This window comes from Eschrichtius robustus, chromosome 10 (assembly GCF_028021215.1).
Source record: "Eschrichtius robustus isolate mEscRob2 chromosome 10, mEscRob2.pri, whole genome shotgun sequence".
Taxonomy (NCBI): domain Eukaryota; kingdom Metazoa; phylum Chordata; class Mammalia; order Artiodactyla; family Eschrichtiidae; genus Eschrichtius; species Eschrichtius robustus.
The window spans coordinates 109,508,666-109,529,503 of record NC_090833.1 but is presented as its reverse complement, the minus strand read 5'-3'; the positions used below and the strand labels follow the sequence as shown (position 1 = coordinate 109,529,503).

Sequence of the window (20,838 nt, the reverse complement as noted above, 5' to 3'; positions counted from 1 at the left end):
AGGGTTTGCCACATCAAAAGGTCAGTGGTATCTTGCTGTGAAGAATGGCATTTTCCTGGGACAGGATGGAGCTTTTTTACCAGGGACCACAGGCGTGGGATGGAGGCTGGTAAGGAGCAGCCTGGCATCCCAGGCTCCTGAACTCAGGTGCTTAGATGTGCTCCTCAGATAAAAGCTTAAGCAGGTTGTAGGAATTCTGCTGTGTTTTGCATGAGATTTTCCATGTTTAGGGGCTTCAGTTTGAATTCTGTTGCTGTAGGTAGGTCCTGTGATTAGTCTGTAGAATTGTACTGAGTGTCCAAAATGCCAGTTTCTAGGATGTTCAGTTTAGCCAATTCTAGGAAGCATGATTTTAGAACTCTCAGTCGCTGAAATATCCTCCGGCTTTTCAGAGCACCCACCGTCCTCCTGTCCCTTTTCTTTTGGAGCAGCATGGCTTCAGCGATATTAAGGTGGAAGACACAGCCAAGGGCCATATCGTCCTGCTACAGGAAGCTGAGACGCTCATCCAGATCGAGGAAGATTCGACCCATATCATCTGCGACAATGACGAGATGCTCAGGGTACGGCTGCGGGACCTTGTCCTCAAATTCCTACAGAAGTTCTGAGTGGAACACGAAAGCCATCTCCACCTCCCTGAGACCCTGCTGCAGTCCTTCACCGTGGCTGCCCAGCACCCAGCGGAGGAAGGCCATGCAGCCTGGCAGGTCTCTGTGGTGTTGGTCTCTGGCTTGAGGGACATTCTCAGGAGTTATGGCCAGAATCTCCGTGTCTGGCTTCTTAGCACTGTTTCAGGCAAGAGCTTTCCCTTTAACCTTCAGGCTCGTCTTCTTCCCAGTCCTGCCTCTCTCGGGTAGCCAGGCAGGTGAGGCAACAAGCCGAGGAGAAGGCTGAGAGCTACAGCAGCTTTCCAGGAGGTTAATAAATAGTGGAAGGAGAGGTAAAAAGATGAGGACTTGTGACCTGTTTTTCATGGTTTCACAGGCCTCGGGCAGGGGAACTAGTCTTTGAGTTTGTTTTATTGTCTACAGTGCGTACCTAATAAGAAAGATGATCCCCCAAAATTAGCAAAATGAACCCATCTATCTGTATTTTACCATGTGAGCTCATTTTGTTAATAAAACTTATTTTTTATAGAAGTAGCTGTGTTCTGTTGAACCTACAATTTATACAGCCATTCAGTATCTGAAAGAATATGAAAATATACAGAACTGAACTTAGAAAACACCACAGCAAATTTTAGTTTGGTGTGTGCATCAGTATATTTCCTAAATTGTACGAACGGGTGCTTAACTTCATCTGAGCTGTGTCAGTATGAGAAACACCAGCACAGAGCGCTGACACCGACCTTGACCTTCTGAACCTGAACCAGCGTCTCAGTCTCCACTCACAACCTCCGCTCACCACTGCCTCCCCCACAGATGATCAGGATTCTCCACGTTCCTGAGCAGTAAACTCAGACGCCTATGTTTGAAAAAATGGAATTGCTTAAAACGGGTATTTACACCAACTCACTCTGAGATAGCATCAGTTGTAACACACATGCCAATTTTGCAAGTATTAAAATGTGGGGAGTAGCATGCAAGTCTTAGAACTGGCCAGCAGTGGAAGTAGATGCTTACCGTCTTTTCAGACCAGTTGAAATTCAGTCGGAAGTCAGTCCAACCTGGCCAGCAGCAAAGCATCACAAAGGGCTTTAGTAACCCAAGAACTATAACACTATAGGACTACTTCCTCAGGTTTCATGGAGAGTTGGCTGTCAGTTCTGTCTCTGGAATGGACATGTCAGTGGGAAGCAGTCCTTCATTAGAGGAGGAAAAAGGCAACTTCATTTTTGCCATCTCCAACTTTGCCAGCCTTGGGCCCAGGAATGCTTCAACCGGTCTCTGTTTCCCAATGTGCAGATCATTCCAATCGAGGGGCCTAGGGTGTGTCCACAGAATAAACTGCGGGAGAGGATTAACATTACAAGAGACGGACATGCCATGCTTATGAACATTTAGTTTTGTTTTTAGTAGGAGAATTGTAAACATGCAGCACATGTAGGCATACTTCCTAATAAAACTTATGAGAGAAATCAAGTTTTTTAAAGTTTTCTTAACATCTTGAAAAATGCAAAAGCAGTATAAAATAGGAAGAAAAATCAAAATGGTTATTTTACTTAAATGTTCCAACAATGATACGTCCAGGAATGACTTGGATTTGTCCAAGTTGGATTTCTGTTAAGGGCTTGATTAACCCCAAGGGCTCAGTGAGAGGTGGTTGAGAGGTGGTTACTAAAGAGACAAATAGTATGTAAATGCAAATTAGTCAGTAAACTGATGCGCAGGAAATAAATTATGAAGGTTTTAATTGTCATTACCACCTACTTCATGGCAGAAGCCAGAGACGGGAAGAAGCAAAGAATCATTTGTTAGAGCAGAGAAATCTAGAGCTGGCCCTCCCAGGTATTAGGAGAGAGCAGTTATGAATAACTCTACCTAGAGTTCAGGTATTTGGATAACACACCAGGCTGGTGAATAGAAGACCCAGAAGAAATGGTGGAACCTGCTGTCAGTGCTAGAATTATACCACCAATAGTGGCTTTGTTATTTGGAAATGCAGCCCGCTGACTATTCATACCGATCTGGGGAAGAGACTGACATTTAGAAAAATTTCTACTCAAGCCCAACAAACGCCTAATGATTAAATAGTAATTGAAAAACCATTAAAAATAGTGAGGAGGTGGCGCTTCCCTGGTGGTGCAGTGGTTGAGAATCTGCCTGCCAATGCAGGGGACACGGGTTCGAGCCCTGCTCTGGGAAGATCCCACGTGCCACGGAGCAACTGGGCCCGTGAGCCACAATTACTGAGCCTGCGCATCTGGAGCCTGTGCTCCGCAACAAGAGAGGCCGCGATAGTGAGAGGCCCGCGCACCGCGATGAAGAGTGGCCCCCACTTGCCACAACTAGAGAAAGCCCTAGCACAGAAATGAAGACCCAACACAGCCATAAATAAATTCTAAAAAAAATTAAAAAAAAAAAAAATAGGAGAGACCTGATTTTCTTATTTCTTTTGATCTTTCTGCAAAGTAATATATCCATTGCTGTGTAGCAAATTAGCCCAAAATGTAGTGGCTTAAAATAGCAAACATTTATTATCTCACTCCTTCTGTGGGTCAGAAATCGGGTGTAGCTTAGCTGGGTGCTCCTGGTTCAGAGGCATCTCTCCACAGGGCCACAGTCAAGGCACTGGATGAGGAAACTGAGGTACAGCAATTAACTTTCCCCAAAACCCATCGCCAGTAAGTGGCTTCTGCCTTACCTTAACATCGTGTGTGAGCATCAGAGATCAGGAGCTGGGGAAGGGACTTGAGGCGTATTTTCCATTTCTTTTTAAGTAATGGTAACAACTATTTGTCATCTTGAACCCTGGAGAGCTTGAAGCCTTTGGGCCTCACCATTGTCCTATAAAGGCAGAAGTTGGCTTTTCCAAACTATAGACATACCTTGGCGATATTGCTGGTTTGGTTCCAGACCACAACAATAAAGCACATTATCACAATAAAGCAAGTCACATGAATTTTTTCATTTCCCAGTGCATATAAAAATTATGTTTATACTGTAGTCTATTAAAGGTGCAATAGCATTATTCAAAAAAAAAGTGTACAGACCTTAATTTTAAAATAATGCTGCTGGGAAAATGGCACTGATAGACTTACTTGACGCAGGGTTGCCACAAACCTTCAATTTGTAAAAAAAAAAAAAATTAAAAAAAGCAATATCTGCAAAACACAATAAAATGAGGTTTGCCTGTACAGTGAAGTATCAACAGAAATGAGAGTGAAGAAACCTCCAAAGCTGTATGATCATATATTCATGTGAGCCAAGCAAACTGGTGAGGAAAGGGAGCTACTTTCCTTTGGCCCAAGTCCAGTTTTTCCATGAGGAAAGTTGAATGCTGTCTCATTGTTTCATGCCATACTGTGGGAAGGTAGAAAACCTCTGATGTTCCCAAATTCACTGCAGTGGAACTATGGGTAAATAACTTTACTCTTTTTCAAACCTAGAATGAGGTAAAAATAACCAACTACAGTTCTGATGGAAGTTGCAACTAAATTATGGAGATAGGCAATGTAGAACTGAGCCAAACATGTCTAATCTTGCAGGAGGCTGCAGCCAGCACTGTTCTTGGATCCCATTTTAGGTTTAATCACATCATAGAAGCATTTTACCATCTATAGATTCAATGCCATCCCTATCAAAATTCCAATTGCATTTTTCACAGAAGAAAAAACTCAAATTTGTATGGAACCAGAGAAGACCCTGAATGCCCCCCCCCCAAAAAAAAATCATGAGAAAGAAGAACAAAAGCTGGAGGCACAACTCCTGATTTTAAGCTTTATTACAAAGCTATAGTAACCAAAACAGTATGGTACTGACATAAAAATAGACACACAGGCCAATGGAACAAAATCGAGGGCCCAGAAATAAACCCACACATATACAGTCAACTAATATCTGACAAGGGAGCCAAGAAGACTCAATGAGGGAAGGACAGTCTTGTCAGTAAGTGGTGTTGGGAAAACTGGATAACCACGCACAGAAGAATAAAATATCTTACACCACTCATAAAAATTAACTTGAAAAGGAGTAAAGACTTAAATGTTTAAGACCCAAAACTAGAACTACTGGAAGAAAATGTAGGGGGAAAGCTCCTTGACATTGGTCTTGGCAACAATTTTTTGGCTATGACACCAAAAGCACAAGCAACAAGAGGAAAATAAACAACTGGGACTACATCAAACTAAAAAGCTTCTGCACAGCAAAGGAAACCAGCACAATGAATAGGCAACCAAATGGGAGAAAATGTTTGCAAACTATCTGATAAGGGGTTAAGAGCCAAAATATATCAGGAACTCATACAAATCAATAGCAAAAAAAGTGGGCACAGGACTTGAATATACATTTTTCCAAAGACATACAAATGGGCCAAAAGGTACATGATAAGGTGTTCAACATCACAAATCATTACCATACACAATGGAATATTATTCAGCCATAAAAAAGAAGGAATTCCCATCTTTTACAACAACATGGATGGACCTTAAGGGCATTATGCTAAATGAAATAAGTCAGACAAGCACTATATGTTCTCACTCATGTAGAATCTAAAAGAGCTGAACTCAGAGGTAGAGTAGAATGGTGGTTGCCAGGGGCTAGGATAGGAGGTGGGGAAATGGGGAGATACAAATGTCCAGCTATAAGATGAATAAGTTCTAGGGATCTAATGTACAGCACTGTGACTGTAATTAACAATGCTGTATTATATACTTGAAAGCTGTTAAGAGAGTAGATCTTAAAAGTTATTACCACACAAAAAGGTACTATGTGATGGGATAGAGTTAACCTTTTTGTAGTAATCATTTCTCAGTGTATATGTGTATCAAATCATGTGTACACCTTAAACTTACATATGCTGTATGTCAATAATATCTCAATAAAACTGGGAAAAAAATTACATGTATTAAACTTAAGCATTCTTTGCATCACAGGACCACAGATCTCTGAAAGGTGTTTTGCCCACATCTTGTCATTAAACATGTGGAGTATTTCTTCTTTCCCTTATATTGTTATCTGAGGCCACTGAAAAAAATAGGGGTGTATCCTCTGCATGATAATTCTTATGTTAGCAGAATTTATCCTTTACCCTTCTCTACGATAAGCCACAGTAATAATTTCTAAGGCATTTATAAGTCTTCGTGACATACAACTATGAAATCAGTCACAAATGAAAAGTCACTTTAATGCACATCATTACAGTAATTTGGGGTTACCAAACATATCAACTAAAAGTTTGATAACATTTTTTAGAATATCTGATATAAATTTTTAATCTAGTAACTAATTACACTGCTCACATTATTTTGAAAATAAAGAACTTTGTTCTTTATTTTTGTTACAAAGTCTTTTCCAATCATCTATAGGCCCTTCCAGCCATCGGTGAGTATTTATTAAGCACCTATTATATCCTGTGCATTGTGTTGTCTCCGATGACTTTAACTCACCAGAATAACAGACAAAATACAAGTTTCGCCCAAACTTCTCACAAGTATAGAGGAGCAGATTTCCAGGAACATGAACAAAATATTGTTTAAATAGAAAATCATACATAGAATTAAAAAGTTAGCAAGATTGCAGAATACAAGGTTAATATACAAAATCAACTGTATTTTATATATTAGTAATAAATAATTAGAAAAAGAACTTGTAAAAAAAACAGCAATTCTACTCTTAATAGTGTGAAAAGACACAGTTAGGAATAAACTTTTGAAAAAGATGTGTAAGATCTCTACACTAAAAGTCTCAAAATTGTGATGATAGAAATTAAATAAGATCAGAATACATGAAGAGATATATCATGTTCATGGATTAGAGACTCAGTGTTATTAGTATTTCAATTCTACACATTGATATACAGATTCAATACAATCTCATCAAAATCCCAGTGGATAACAAAAAAAAAAAGTTTGTTTTTTTTTTATTGGGCAAAGGACTTGAATAGACATTTCTCTGAATAAAATACACAAATGGCCAATAAGCACATGAGAAGGTATTGAACATGATTAGTCATTAGGGAAACGTAAATCAAACGGTCAATGAGATATCACTGCACACCTACTAGGATGGCTATAATTTTAAAATTATTAATTACAAAACAAAACAAGTAATGGCAAGGATGTGGAGACACTGAACCCTTGTGCACTGCTGGTGGAAATGTTAAATGGTACAGCTGCTGTGGAAACTGTTGTCAGTTCCCCAAAAAATTAAACGTTGAGTTACCATATGATCCAACAATTCCACTGATCAGTATATACACAAAAGAATTGAAAGGGACTCAAACATGTTTGTACATCCATGTTCATAACAGTATTTATGATGGCCAAAATGTGGAAGTAACCCAAGTATCCATCAACAGGTGAATGGACAAAATATTTTATGCCATAACTATTTATACACACACACACACAATGAAATATTGTCCAGCCATAAAAAGGAATGAAATTCTGATACATGCTACAACATGGATGAACCTTGAAAACATGCTATATAAAATAAGCCAGACAAAAAAGACTTAATACTCTATGATTCCGTTTATATGAATATCCAGAATAGGCAAATCCATAGAAACAAAACAGAGGTTATCAGGAGCTGAAAGGAAGGGGGAATGGAGAGTTACTGTTTAATGGGCACAGACTTTCTGTTTGGGAAGACAAAAAAGTTCTGGAAATAGCTAGTGGTGATGGTTACACATTGTGAATATACTTAATGCCACTGAATTGTACACTTAGCAGTGGCTAAAATGCCACATTTAAATTGATGAAGTTAGAACACATCCTCTCACCATACAGAAAAATAAACTCAAAATGGCTTAAAGACTTAAACATAAGACATGACACCATAAAACTCCTAGAAGAGAACACAGGCAAAACATTTTCTGACATAAATTGTACCAATGTTTTCCTAGGTCAGTCTACCAAAGCAATAGAAATAAAAGCAAAAATAAACAAATGGGACCTAATCAAACTTACAAGCTTTTTGCACAGCAAACGAAACCATTAAAAAACCAAAAACACAACCTACAGAATGGGAGAAAATATTTGCAAATGATGCAACCAACAAGGGCTTAATTTCCAAAGTATACAAACAGCTCATAAAACTCAACAACAAAAAAACAAACAACCCAATTGAAAAATGAGCAGAAGACCTAAATAGACATTTCTCCAAAGAAGAAATACAAATGGCCAATAGGAACAAGATGCTCAACATCACTAGAGAAACGCAAATCAAAACTACCATGAGGTACCACCTCACACCAGTCAGAATGGCCATCATTAAAAAGTCTACAAATAACAAATGCTGGAGAGGGTGTGGAGAAAAGTGAACCCTCCTACACTGTTGGTGGGAATGTAAGTTGGTGCAGCCACTGTGGACAAAAGTATGGAGGTTCCTCAGAAAACTAAAAATAGAGTCACCATATGACCCATCAATCCCACTCCTAGGCATATATCAAGACAAAACTCTAATCCAAAAAGACACATGCACCCCTATGTTCATAGCAGCAGTATTCACAATAGCCAAGACATGGAAACAACCTAAATGTCCATCAACAGATGAATGGATAAAGAAGACGTGGTACATATATACAATGGAATACTACTCAGCCATAAAAAAAGAACAAAATAATGCCATTTGCAGCAACATGGATGCAATTAAGAGATTACCATACTAAGTGAAGTAAGTCAGAAAGACAAATACCACATGGTATCACATACATGGAATCTAAAATATGACACAAATGAACCTATCTGTGAAACAGAAGCAAACTCAGAACAGACCAGTGGTTGCCAAGGGGGAGGGGGTTGGGGGAGGGATGGAGTGGGAGGTTGGGGTCAGCAGATGTAAGCTTTTATATACGGAATGGATAAACAACAAGGTCCTACTCTATAGCACAGGGAACTATATTCAGTATCCTATGATAAACCATAATAGAAAATATTTTTAAAAAGAATGTATATGTATGTACATATACATATATATGAATCACTTTGCTGTATAGCAGAAATTAACACAACACTGTAAATCAGCTACACTTCAATTTTTTTAAATTAATTTTTAAAAAGTGGCTAAAACGGTCATTTTAAGTTCTGTGTATTTTACAAGAATTTTTTTTTTTTAATTTTCAATTCCAGCAGGATAGAAAATCTTTTTTTTTCTTTTAGAAAAAAAAAAAATTGACAAACTAATTCTAAAATTTATATATAGAAATACAAAGTAACTATAATACCCAAAGCAATTTTGAGAAAGATGAGCAAGTTGGAGAACTTACACTACTTTATTTCAAGATGAACAAGAAAGCTACATTAATCCAGACAATCTGGTACTAGTAACAAATCAGCATGACAGGAAAGAGAGCTCAGAAATACCCACACTTACACAGTCATTACGTTGTCAACAAAGGCCCCAACCAATTCAGTGGAGAAAGGAAATTCTTTTTAACAAATGGTGCTGAAACAACTAGATATTCATGTGCAAAAAAAAAAAAAAAGAGAGAGAAAGAAAAGAAAGAAAGAGGACTTCCCTGGTGGTGCAGTGGTTAAGAATCCACCTGCCAGAAGTTGAGACACAGATGTAGAGAGCGGACGTATGGACACCAAGGGGGGAAAACTGCGGTGGGGTGGGGATGGTGGTGTGCTGAATTGGGCGATTGGGATTGACATGTATACACTGATGTGTATAAAATTGATGACTAATAAGAACCTGCAGTATAAAAAAACAAACAAACAAAACAACTAATACTAAACTTTCATTGGGTTATTTGTATGGAAATATGTTAATATAAATGTTTCAGACATTACATGAAATTTCTAAAAATCTTATATGTTCTGGTATAATGTTATAAGTCATAATCCTAGTTATTACTTTAAAATGTATATCTCAGAAATAACTAAAAAACAAACAAAAAAAAAGAATACACCTGCCAATGCAGGGGACACGGTTTCGAGCCCTGGTTTGGGAAGATCCCACATGCTGTGGAGCAGCTAAGCCCGTGCGCCACAACTACTGAGCCTGCACTCTAGAACCCTCGAGCCGCAACTACTGAGCCCACATGCCACAACTACTGAAGCCCATGCGCCTAGAGCCTGTGCTCCGCAACAAGAGAAGCCTCTGCAACGAGAAGCCCGCGCACCGCAAAAGGAGAGTAGCCCCCCCTCGCCGCAATTAGAGAAAGCCCGCACACAACAACGAAGACCCAACGCAGCCAAAAATAATTAATTAGAAAAAAAAAAAGAACAGAACTTTGACCACTACCACACACCACACACAAATATTAACTTGAGATGGAGCCTAGACCATACAGCTTTTAGTGGAAAAATTTAAAGAATATCTTCATGACTTTGGGTAAGCACAGGGTTCTTGAGTCACAGAAAGCAATGACAAAAAAGAAAAATGTTCTAAATTAGATCTCATCAAAATGAAAAGCTTCTGCTCATCACACGATACCATAAAGAAAATGGATAGGCAACCCCCAAATTGGGGAAAATATTTACAGAACATACATCTGACAATGGACTAGTATCCAGGGTAAACAGTTCCCACAACTCAACAATAAAAAGACAAACAATACATCCATACAGTGGAATATTATTCAGCAATAAAAAGAAATGAACTATCAAACCACAAAAAGATGGAGGAAGCTTAAATGCATATTGCTAAGTGAAGGACGCCAACCTGAAAAGGCTATATATTGTATGATTTTAACTGGCATATGACATGACATTCTGGAAAAGGCAAAACTAAAAAAGACAGTAAAAAAGAACAGTGGTTGCCAGTGGTTGGAGAGAGGAATGGGTGGGACACAAAGGACTTTTAGGAAAGTGAAACTGTTCTATAGATACTGTTAAGTGGATACAGGTCATTATACTTTTGTCAAATCCCATAAGAATATTCTGCACAAATAATGAAGCCTAACATAAGCTATGACTTCAGTTAATATGTCAATACTGGCTTATCAATTGTAATAAATGTACCACACTAATGCAAGGGGGAAATGGGGGAGGACCAACTGTACTTTTCACTCAATTTTCCTCTAAACCTAAAACTGCTCAAAAAAATTAAAATCTATTAAAGATGTTTTTTGTCACACAGTGTGTGGGATGTTAGTTCCCCAGCCAGGGGTTGAACCTGGGACACGGCAGTGAAAGCACTCAGTCCTAACCACTAGACCACCAGGGAATTCCCAAAAATGTATTTTTTAAATAAAGCAATGATAAAAAGGAAGACAAACCAAAAAAAAGTTTAATGGGCAAAAATTTCACAAAGGAAATACATATAAATGGAGTAAGCACATGAAAAGGTACTTATCATTAGTCAGTCATCAGGAAAATGCAAATTCAAACTATGAGATACCATTACTCACCAACCAGAATGGCTAAAACGACAAAGCCTGACACCACCATAGGTTGGCGAGGATGTAGAGCAACTGAAACACAAAATTATTGGTGGGAAGACGAATGAGTACAATCACTACGGAAAAAGGTCTGGCAGTTTCTTATAAAACTAAACATGTGTATCCCTACCTTATCACACAACAATTCTACTCCTAGGTGTTTACCCGAGAGAAAAACATAAATCCACAAGAAAACTTGCACATGAATGTTCTTAGCAGTTTTATTCATAACAGCCAAAAACTGGAAACAGCTCCAGTGCCTATCAAGAGAACGGACAAATGTTGTTAATCAAGGGAATACCTCTCTCAATAAAAGGAACAAATTACTAATATGTGCAACACTGAATGTATCTCAGAAACACACTACTTGAGTTTCTAGAAGTCTTGCACAAAAGAGTAAAAACTGTATGACACTATTTATATGAAATTCTAGGAACAGGAAAACTAATCCAAGGTGAAAGAATAAAACCACTGTGGGGTGGAGGTGGAGATTGACTAGGAAAGAACATGAGGGAACGTCCTGGGTTTGACAGAAATGTTCTGTATCTTGATGGGGTTGGTTACACAAGTGTATGCATTTGTCAAAAGTCAAGAGAATGTACACTTAAGATTTGTGCATTTCAATGTATAAATTTAATATGGAAATTTTACATTAAACACATAGAAACTAATATTGACCTCCAGTTAATGATGTGTGTGCTTATGTATTTAGAGGGAAGTGTATTAATGCCAGTAATTATATACTTAGAAATGCACCAAAAATAGGATGGATAAAAAGGATGAAAAAAAATGAATAGAGGGATAAAAAAATGGATAGAGGAATGAATCTATAGATAGCTTTAAAGCAAGTATAGTAAAATGACTGTTAGGTATACAGGTTTACAGTATAAAAATTATTTAAACTTCCCTGTACATTTGAAAATTTTTCATAATGAAATATTAGGACCAATAGGTTAAATAAATAGAATCTAAATAGCTTAAATTCTCACACGACAACCCTACAATATGACCAAGATTTGTACTCTTTCACAATACGAAGACAAATGAAGAAGGATAAAACAATCTGCCTAATTAAAACAGGTCAAGAAACAGGTAAAATTAAACAGCAACCCAAGGCAGGCCCTAGTGCAAGGCTTCCCACCGTACTTCATGATCTCTTCTGGAATCCATTCTGGGTGTTTAATTCTTCTTGCCATGCTCTCTTAACCCCCTTGTGTCAATGAAGATTTAAATAACAAAAATAGTGAATATAAAACTTCTTAGCTGTTGCGTGCCAACTTCCTGCAACACTCTGGTAACCACGTTAGCTATATTCCAAAAGCACCATGGTACTGATTGTTATTCAGCTTGTTGCCAGCTATGATTTCTATGTGACCCCCCCCCCTTAATTTTGTCGTCAAATCATTTCATTCGTCAAAAAACTGTTTCGCAAGGAGGAAGAGAGGGAGGGAAAAAACTGTTTAGCACTTAAGTGCTCCGTTCTCAAAAGGCTTACAAGCTGGTGTGGGAAGCAGACCCATAACCATCACAGTGTGCGGTGAAGCGGTGAAGTAGAAGACAGGTCAGCTGCTGTAACAGGAGATGGGCCGGGGTGGTGGCGGCTGTTAGAGGGGGACAAGCAGCGACTTCTGAGAAGGGAGGGTTTCTTGAAGGCAGTGCTTCAGCTGAGCCTGGAATGAGCTGCAATGCAGAAAGTGCCACTAAGAAGTTTCCAGTATGTTACCCCAGTGACAGCGCATTTCTGTTGGGTGCCAAACAGTGGACTCTTCACGTTTATTATGTTTACTTTCAACACATCTTCAAGACGTGGGCACAGTCCTTGCCATTTTATGGATAAGAAGTTTAGAATATAACGTGCCCCCCGCCAGTTTAATGGGTGACCCAGGATCTGAACCCACAGAGTCTACTCCAGGGTCCATATCCTTAACCACAGCATTATCCTTCTTAACCACATTTTTGCAAATATGGTGGAATCTTCGATTTCAGTGACAATAGTATCAACCGCTAACATTGACCACTTTGGCTTACCTTGTTAAGTCCAAGCCAGAACTAGCACGAACAGAACCTAAGTTAGACATGTTATCTCTGTGTTTAGTACCACGCCCATTTCGACAGCCTCATGCAACTTCAAGTCTCTCTGGCCCCAGCACAAGTTGTAACAAGGAGATGCATGGCTGGAAGAAGAGGAGCCTGGCAGCTCCAGCTCCAGACCCAAGTAGGCATCCCCACCCGACATGACGTCATCTTCCCCCCTCACCTGCCGCAAACCTACCGCATCAGTTGTCAACCCTAGTTTCAGAGTAACACTGAACTGCAGGTCCCAGGCATTCTTAGGCTTGCTAGTACAAACCAAACTCCCAACTGCAGAAACCAGGAGAGGAGCACCCCCAACTCAGCTCTTCTCTGCCTTCCATCCTCCTTCCTGTCTCCATCCGTCTTCTCCAAGCCCGTGACTCGGTGCTCGCTCCCTGAGGACGGCGCTGATCCCACAGCTGAGCAGAAGCCAGACATCAAAAGGATTGGACTCTGAGAGTTCAGCACCAACTAGACGCAGGCGCTTTCTGCGACTCCTTGGTAGTCAGCAAATAACCCCCAGACCGACGGGGCCATTCTAAGCCAGCCCTCTCCTCTGGGCTGGGAACACGTACACTCGAGCTCCCCGGCACCACACCACACACGCTGAAAAGTTACCGTGAAAAAGTAAAGGTGGCCAACACGTGCCACATGCCATCCCACATTCCGCTCAAACCAGTTCGGTGACACCTACGTTCCTCTCTACGTCATCAAATGACTAATCCCAGAGACGGACGCAGACAAGGCTGCCCGTGTCCATGCAGGCTGGCAGCATCAGCCGGGCTCAGGCACGCAGGCTGCTCCAGGACCAAATCACAGCCTACAGTGGTGCTGGGAGGCGCCCGCTGGCCATGCACGGGTGGCTCCTGGAAGCAGGCAGGCACCTTCCCTCAGGCCACTCGAGCGTCCTGCAGAGGAAAACCACAAAAGACTTCCAAGCTGCATGAGTTAAAGTCTCCATTTTATTTTTTTTTACAAAAATCCAACGTAAGACCAATTGTGCTCATGACTGGAAAAGGGGTGGGGTGGATGGACATGGCATGAGTATCAGAGAGCTTCCCCCTTCAAACACCAGCACTGCGAACAGGAGCTCCCCGAGCACACACGCAGGCAGGCCGCTCCTGAGGGGACCGCTCCTGGACCACTCCTGCACGCCCAGCGCCCGGGCCCTGGCTTGAGGTGCAGGCCACACAGGCAGAGGACACAGCACAGGTGCAAAAGCCCAGAAAGGCCTGATGAGCACCTTGGGGGCTCCCCCTCATGTGGGGGCCTCTCAAACCGGCCAGCTGGAGAGCAAAGACACGCCAGGCCCCGGGAGCAAAGACGGCAACGGGGGTTCACAGGACAGCCGAGGAAGCCCACGTGCATCTGCAGGGCTGTCCCGTGCTCCAGGTGAGTCAATCAGGTGGCGCAGGTGACATCTGGGCTTCCCAAGGTGACCGATCGGCATCAAAGGCGTTCGAAGCCTGGACCTGGGCCTCTAGCTAATCCGCCTTGCAAAAAGCAGCGGCCATTCTCCAGGAGAACTAACCAAGCCTCCGAAAGCTCTCACCGCCCTCCCTCTCACCACGAGGAGTGTCCTTTACGAACGTGGCCAGTGTCCATCAGAGACTGCTGTCTGGAGTCCTTCAGGCCAGTGTCCTGTTCAGGTCCAAACAGTGCCACCCTCGTCTGTGCTCGGACATCACCACCCCCCCACACAGTGCCCTGTGACGTCATCCACACAGCCTCAGAGTACCAGCGGCTCTGGATCTGCCGCCAGCGCTCAGGGACCCCGCGCTCTGGCTCCAGTGCAGGGGATCCTGACACAGCTCCTTTCTCACCAGGCCCGGTCAGAGGCAGTCTAGGAGTTCCTCACATTAAAAGAGACAAGATAAAAATAGCAGCCACATTTATAGCTCAAAACACCACACTCTTTGGCTTCCCAAAGGGAAGAAGGCTACTGCTAAAAAGAATAAAGTCCAAGGTCAAAGAAGGGGGAGTTAGAAAGTTAGGAAGCAGGGGGTCTGGACCCCTTCGCTGGGCTGCTGAGCAGCAGAGCTCCATTTCCTAGGTAGCTGCCTCAGCAGGGGAACCACAGGAAGATGCCAGTAGGAATGTCCGGAGGACGGAGCCCTGGTCCTGTCCACCGACGGGGAGAGTCCCTTAGGTCAAGCGGCCCTACAGGTGGGTGTTACCCACAGGACAGAGCCTGGCTTCAAAATGATACTTGAAGAGAACCCATCTGGGGCAGGCAGGTCAGAAGAGGATGTGCCCCCTGGACACAGGAGCACAGGACGTCAAGGTCAGGGGAAGACGGAGCTGGCTTAAGGCATGTACGTGCCCAGGACAAAGCTGAGCCTTTTTTCAGTCAGTTGTGGGGAACCTCCTAGATTCGACTTCACTGGAGGAAAGTGGGGACCAGAAATACGGTAGAGGCCACGGGCTAAATCCCTGCCAACAGCCACTAACGCCCTCTTTGGTTCCCCTACTGCTGCCACCACCAAAAAAAAAAAAAAAAAAATTAGCTTACTTCTATTTCAGCCCAGGAAATAGAAATTTAAACCCAGAGTGGAACGTGGTAATGTGGGGTGTGAATGCCTATTAAATTGCAGGCTGGATTTGAGCTTAACTTAACAAATCCAATCCTCCCAACATTCTGACACATACCAAACCTCAGGGGGTCCCGGAACAAACCCGGCGTGAGGGATCCAATAACTATAGGATGTGGGTCCAGACAGGGGTCGGGGAAGGTGAATTTCACCAAGGAATTATCCCAAGGCAGGTGCCTTGCTGTGACTCCCCGGCCAGCCGGGTGGGGATCAAAGGATACTCGCTTGCTCTGCGGCAGAGAGAGTAGGCCGACCTGCAACCACTCAGACCACACCTGAAGTGCAGCCCACCAGGCTTCTGTTCTCGTACGTGAGAGAACCTGCAGGAAAGTCTGTAGCCAAAGCACACGTCTTTCAAAGGAGGGTCGAACAAAAAGAGCCATTTGGGGGTCTGTCTGCAGGTCTCGGTCCTTCCTCAGTCTTCTCTCTCAAACAGGGGGTAGGGAGAGAGCTGGGCCGAGTACCCAGACAGCACGACCCAGCGGGGAGTCCTCAAACCCACCAAGTCCTGCGCAGGGAGGCTCCACTGCCCCCAAAGGTGCAGATCCCCTCACCTCGAGCTACAGAGCCCTGGTTGGCAACAGGTCTTATCTTGGGCAAGGCCCTGTAACAGGGCCACGCCCAGCCCTTTCCTGTTTCTGCACACAGATAGATGCCCCTGGGGAGGACGGAGATGATCTGTAAAGATGAGCCAGATACCAGAAGGCCAGGATCCATTTCCACCAAAATACAGACCACCGTGGTGCGTCCCTCACTTCGTGAGATGGGCAGAAATGCCAAACTCCCCCTCAAATATATATATATATATATATATATGTATATGTATGTGCGTGTGCGTATATACATATACACGCACATGTATATACACACACATGTATGTGTATATCTATACACATGTATATAAATAAACCTCGAATGGCAAATCTGAAACTTTGTTTTTAAATAATAATAGTAGTTGTTAGTGAATTAAAAACCACAAACCAGCTGCCCTGGGCTTATGAACTGCGTGAGTGACTCTCCAGAGTCCCTGTGGCCCTCAGTGTAAGCTATCACCAGTGCCCTGTGTAGGGAGCCCTGGTGTCCTGGGACCAGGGCTCCGGCCAGTGTGGCTGATTTCAAGAGCAAGGCAGCTCTGTCCCTGCCACTCTCCCTGCCGGCTCTCCCAGCAGAGGGTCTGGGCCACCCGCCCGGCGGGCATCCCTGAGGTCCTTCCGTGTCTAGGGGCCTCAGGAGCTGCCTCCCTCACTCTGCTCATCCTCTCCCGTATGCGCAACGCCTCTAGATGAACTTGAAGCACTTGGTCTTGTCGTGGGGCAGGCGGGTCTTGAAGAGCACAGAGTCCACGCGGAACTGTGTGTACAGCAGGGGCATATAGCCGTACACCTTGACAAAGAAGTTGATACACTTGTGCCGCTCGTGAAAGTGGGAATCGTCGTGTGACAGAGCCTGAGGGCATCCTGGGCATCGGAAAGTCCACCGTGACGTCACCTGGGAGCAGGGAAGAAAGAGCACAGAGTGAGAACCACGGGTGCTGAGACAGAGACCCTGGAGCTTAACCAACCGATGCCTCCTTTTCCACAGTGACGACACCGAGTCGATGGCTACACTCGCTCACAGAGCAAGTCGGGAGCCAGAGCCCAGGGCTCTCTTCCTGCCACGGATGGATCTACATTATTATTAAGGACACGCTTTCCAAACGGCCTATACGTAACCGATATCAAAAGCCTTGAGGTGTTCAGTGGTGCTTATCTCAGTAACACTACTTCTACTATTTATCTTGGTTGCACAGCAAGATGTAGGTATAAAGTTGTTCATTTCATCAGTGTTTTTAATAGCAAACTACTGGAAAACTACCCATCAAAAGGGGATAGATAAATAATTATAAAATACTACATGTCCATTAAAAAAGATGCTTAAGAAAGTTATATTTAAAGACATGGAAAAGTGGTCATCTTATATAGTTTAGTGGTTATTATTATGATGAAATTCCAAGCAATTAGAAAAGTATGAAGAATGATACAACAGCTTCACTATCAACAACATGGCAGATTAAATAACATAAAACCCCCTGAGCACAGAACCCCTGAAAAGGCAGGATGAAATACAGAAACCATCTCTTTAAATATATTGGCTGAGCTTATAATGAAAGAAATGAAGTCCTCAGTAGCCAAAGTAATGAAAAGGCCTGAATCCAGCAAGACAGCCACGAGCTCGGGTTTTCATGAGGCTGGAGCGCCCACAGTCAGGAAATCAGACTGGAGACTTCCTGAAACCCTGGGACCCAGTGGAAGGCCACAAGGGCAGGAGGCAGCCCTGCAGAGAGAGGTGGTGAAGCAACATTTCCTTCTCAGTCTGAGCTCCAAGTGGAGGAGGAAACATCCCCTCTGAGAAACTGATAACCACAAGCCGGCCCTCACACAGCTGAGGCTGGAATTTATGCCACCTGTGTGTCCTGAAAAGCCCCAGCATGCTAATTTAGCTTAAATAGGTCTCAAGTAGGTAGTGAGCCAAGGCACATAGAAGAAGCAAGTACAAATCCTCTCAGATTCAGGCCTCAAAGAAGTGCTATAAGTAAAACCTCAAAGAATATGACCTCACAATCGAAAATCACAAAAAAGGGGATGAGTCACATGAAGGAGACTCTGCAGAAAGAAACAATAGAACCAGACCCCAAAACACTGCAAAACAGCAGAAATATCAGATAGGGACGGTAACAATAAATGCACATCATATGTACAATAAAATGTTGAAAGATTACTCAAGGTCTGATGGAAGAAACAAGGGACTATCAAAAAAATCCTTGTGGATATGAAAAAGAACCAAATAGGGACTTCCTTGGCGGCCCAGTGGTTAAGACTCTGTACTTCCCATGCAAGAGGCGTGGGTTCAATCCCTGGTCGGGGAACTAAGATCCCATATGCCGCATGGCACTGCTAAAAAAAAAACTTAAAAAGAAAAGGAAGAACCAAATAGGACAACAGAATTGAAACGTATATTAATCTTATTGTGCTCATCACCTCACGATGGTTTGTAACAATCGTTATGTTGTACACCTTAAACTTATACAGTGCTGCGTGTCAATTACATCTCAATAAAACTGGGGCGGGGGGGAAGTATATTGAATTAAATCAGATACTCAATGGATGGGTGAAGAGCAAATGAGTGACGAAAAGTATACTAAAATTATTACCCAGAATGGAAAATATTGAAAAAAAGCTTTAAAGAAATATGAAAGCAAGATTAAGAGACATGGAAAGAGATACTGTATGATTCCATTTATATGAAGTTCAAAACTGATCCTGGAGCAGAAGACAGCCATCATTCTGGCAGCTGAGCACTCCTTCCCGCTCTGAGCCTCGCCCCAGCCTCCGGGGCCCAGCACACGCTCTGTCCTGCCCGCCCCCTGCTGCAGGCGCTCAGCCCGGGCAGAGAGCCTCCGCCGCCTCCGGGGTTTCCGCTCCATCGCTCCAGGCTGGGAGGATTAGGCCGGGGAAGTGAGGGCAGATGCGGAAAGCAGGGAGGAAGTGCAGAGATGGGGCCAGGGCAGCAGAGCGCAGCAGAGACTACGGCAGAGCACGCCCCACCCCGACACCCTCCCCCCCTCTGTCTCCTGTGCCCAGCACTAAATGGCGCTTTGGAATCTTTTACCTGTTGTGCCCAGTTCTGCTCGAGTCCACCTGAGGAACATGTTTTGTATTTATCCTTGTTTACCGAAGACCAAACACCAGCTTGGAGGCAGTCTCGCTCCCCTACCTGTCCAGCTAGTGAGAATTTGCCCGTAGTCTGGTCTAGGCTTTTTATGTGTCTCAGCCACAGAGGAACTAAACCTCTGAGCTCTCCCTGGTCCAGCGATCCCTGCCAGGTGTAGGGCCTTTGTGGGGAGCGCTCCTCTTCTAATGGCTCATCGGGGAGCAGGTGTAACTTGTCTGGCCTCATTCCACGTGTGTCACCTGTGCCCTGGGCGTGGACCAGTTATGCAGTCAGCAGGGAGATCCTCGAGCTCCCGCCAGCCTTTCCGCCCCAGAGAATCATGGAATGTGTTCCAAGAATATGGGGACTAAGAGTTCCCAACCCCAGGCTTGAGGGCACAGCTTTCTCTCATATGGCTTTGTGTTGTACTCTATGTTATTTTGCTACCTGATCATTCTAGTTTAAAAAAAAAAAAAAAAAGACTCAGCAAAAATTAAGGAAATCTGAATAAAGGATAAACCCTGGTAATATAAAATGTATCAATATTGATCCATTAATCAGGACAAATGTACCATACTAATGTAAGATGTTAGTAATAGGGGAAAACTATACGGGGGTATATGGGAATTCTGCACTGTCTTCGTACCTTCTATTTTAATATAAAGAGTTTGTTTTAAAGGTAAGCCACAGTGTTTAGCGATGCATACTTAAGTGATAAAAGTGTAAAGAAAAACAACAATGAAGTGGATACCATTAAAGACATGACAGTGACTGTATTCATCTCCTAGGGCTGCTGTAACAAACTACCACAAATTCAGTGACTTAAAAAACCAGAAATTTACTCTCTCACAGCTCTGGAGGCTGGAAGGCTGAAATCAAGGTGTCGGCCGGGCATCCTCTCTCTGAAGGCTGTAGGGAACCACCTGTTCCATGCCCTTCCCTGAGTGCCTGGCCCTGCCGCAGTCCTCGGCCTTCCCTGGCTTGTAGACAATGCCCCATCATCACACAGCACTCTCCCCTCAAGTGTCTGTGCCTCTGGGTCTCTTCTTACAAGGACATCAGTCATAATGGACTGAGGGCCCACTGTACTCTACTATGACTTCATCTCAACTTGATTATATCTGCAAAGACCCTATTGCCAAATAAAGTCACATTCACACGTTAACAGGGGTTAGGACTTAAACATATCTTTTGGCGGGTCACAATAAACAGCCTGCCCTCTGGCCTCAAAAATTTTGTCCTTCCTCTATGCAAAATACATCCATCCCAGCATCTCTTAAAACTCTTAACCCATTCCAGCCAGGATCAACACTAAGTCCAAAACCTCATCCAAATACAATCAGCTCAGAAAGTCCCAAATCTCTTCTCAATCGTCTAAATTGGATACGCTTAAGACTCTGGATACGGTCCATCCTGGGATAAAATTCCTGTCTATCTGTGGACATGTGAAACCTAGAGGACAATTATCTATCTCAAAAATGCAATGGTGGGACAG

General features: G+C 43.0%; 2 protein-coding genes across 8 annotated transcripts in view; one reads left to right on the top strand and one right to left on the bottom strand.

The window, feature by feature from the left end:
- Positions 1-1,139, top strand: part of INTS9 (integrator complex subunit 9) — a 107,465-nt gene extending 106,326 nt beyond the window's left edge. The window contains exon 17 of one of the 2 annotated variants that reach the window (XM_068553120.1): positions 393-1,139. In XM_068553120.1, the coding sequence (XP_068409221.1) occupies positions 393-608 (216 nt within the window). In that variant the 3' untranslated portion in view covers positions 609-1,139. The remainder of the gene's footprint in view (positions 1-392) is intronic. The other variant, XM_068553121.1, reaches the window with a different exon arrangement.
- Positions 1,140-14,002: 12,863 nt separating this feature from the next.
- Positions 14,003-20,838, bottom strand: part of EXTL3 (exostosin like glycosyltransferase 3) — a 136,278-nt gene continuing 129,442 nt past the window's right edge. For all 6 annotated transcript variants that reach the window (XM_068553248.1, XM_068553246.1, XM_068553244.1 and 3 more), the window contains one exon: positions 14,003-17,141. In XM_068553248.1, coding sequence (XP_068409349.1) covers positions 16,932-17,141 — 210 coding nt within the window. In that variant the 3' untranslated portion in view covers positions 14,003-16,931. The remainder of the gene's footprint in view (positions 17,142-20,838) is intronic.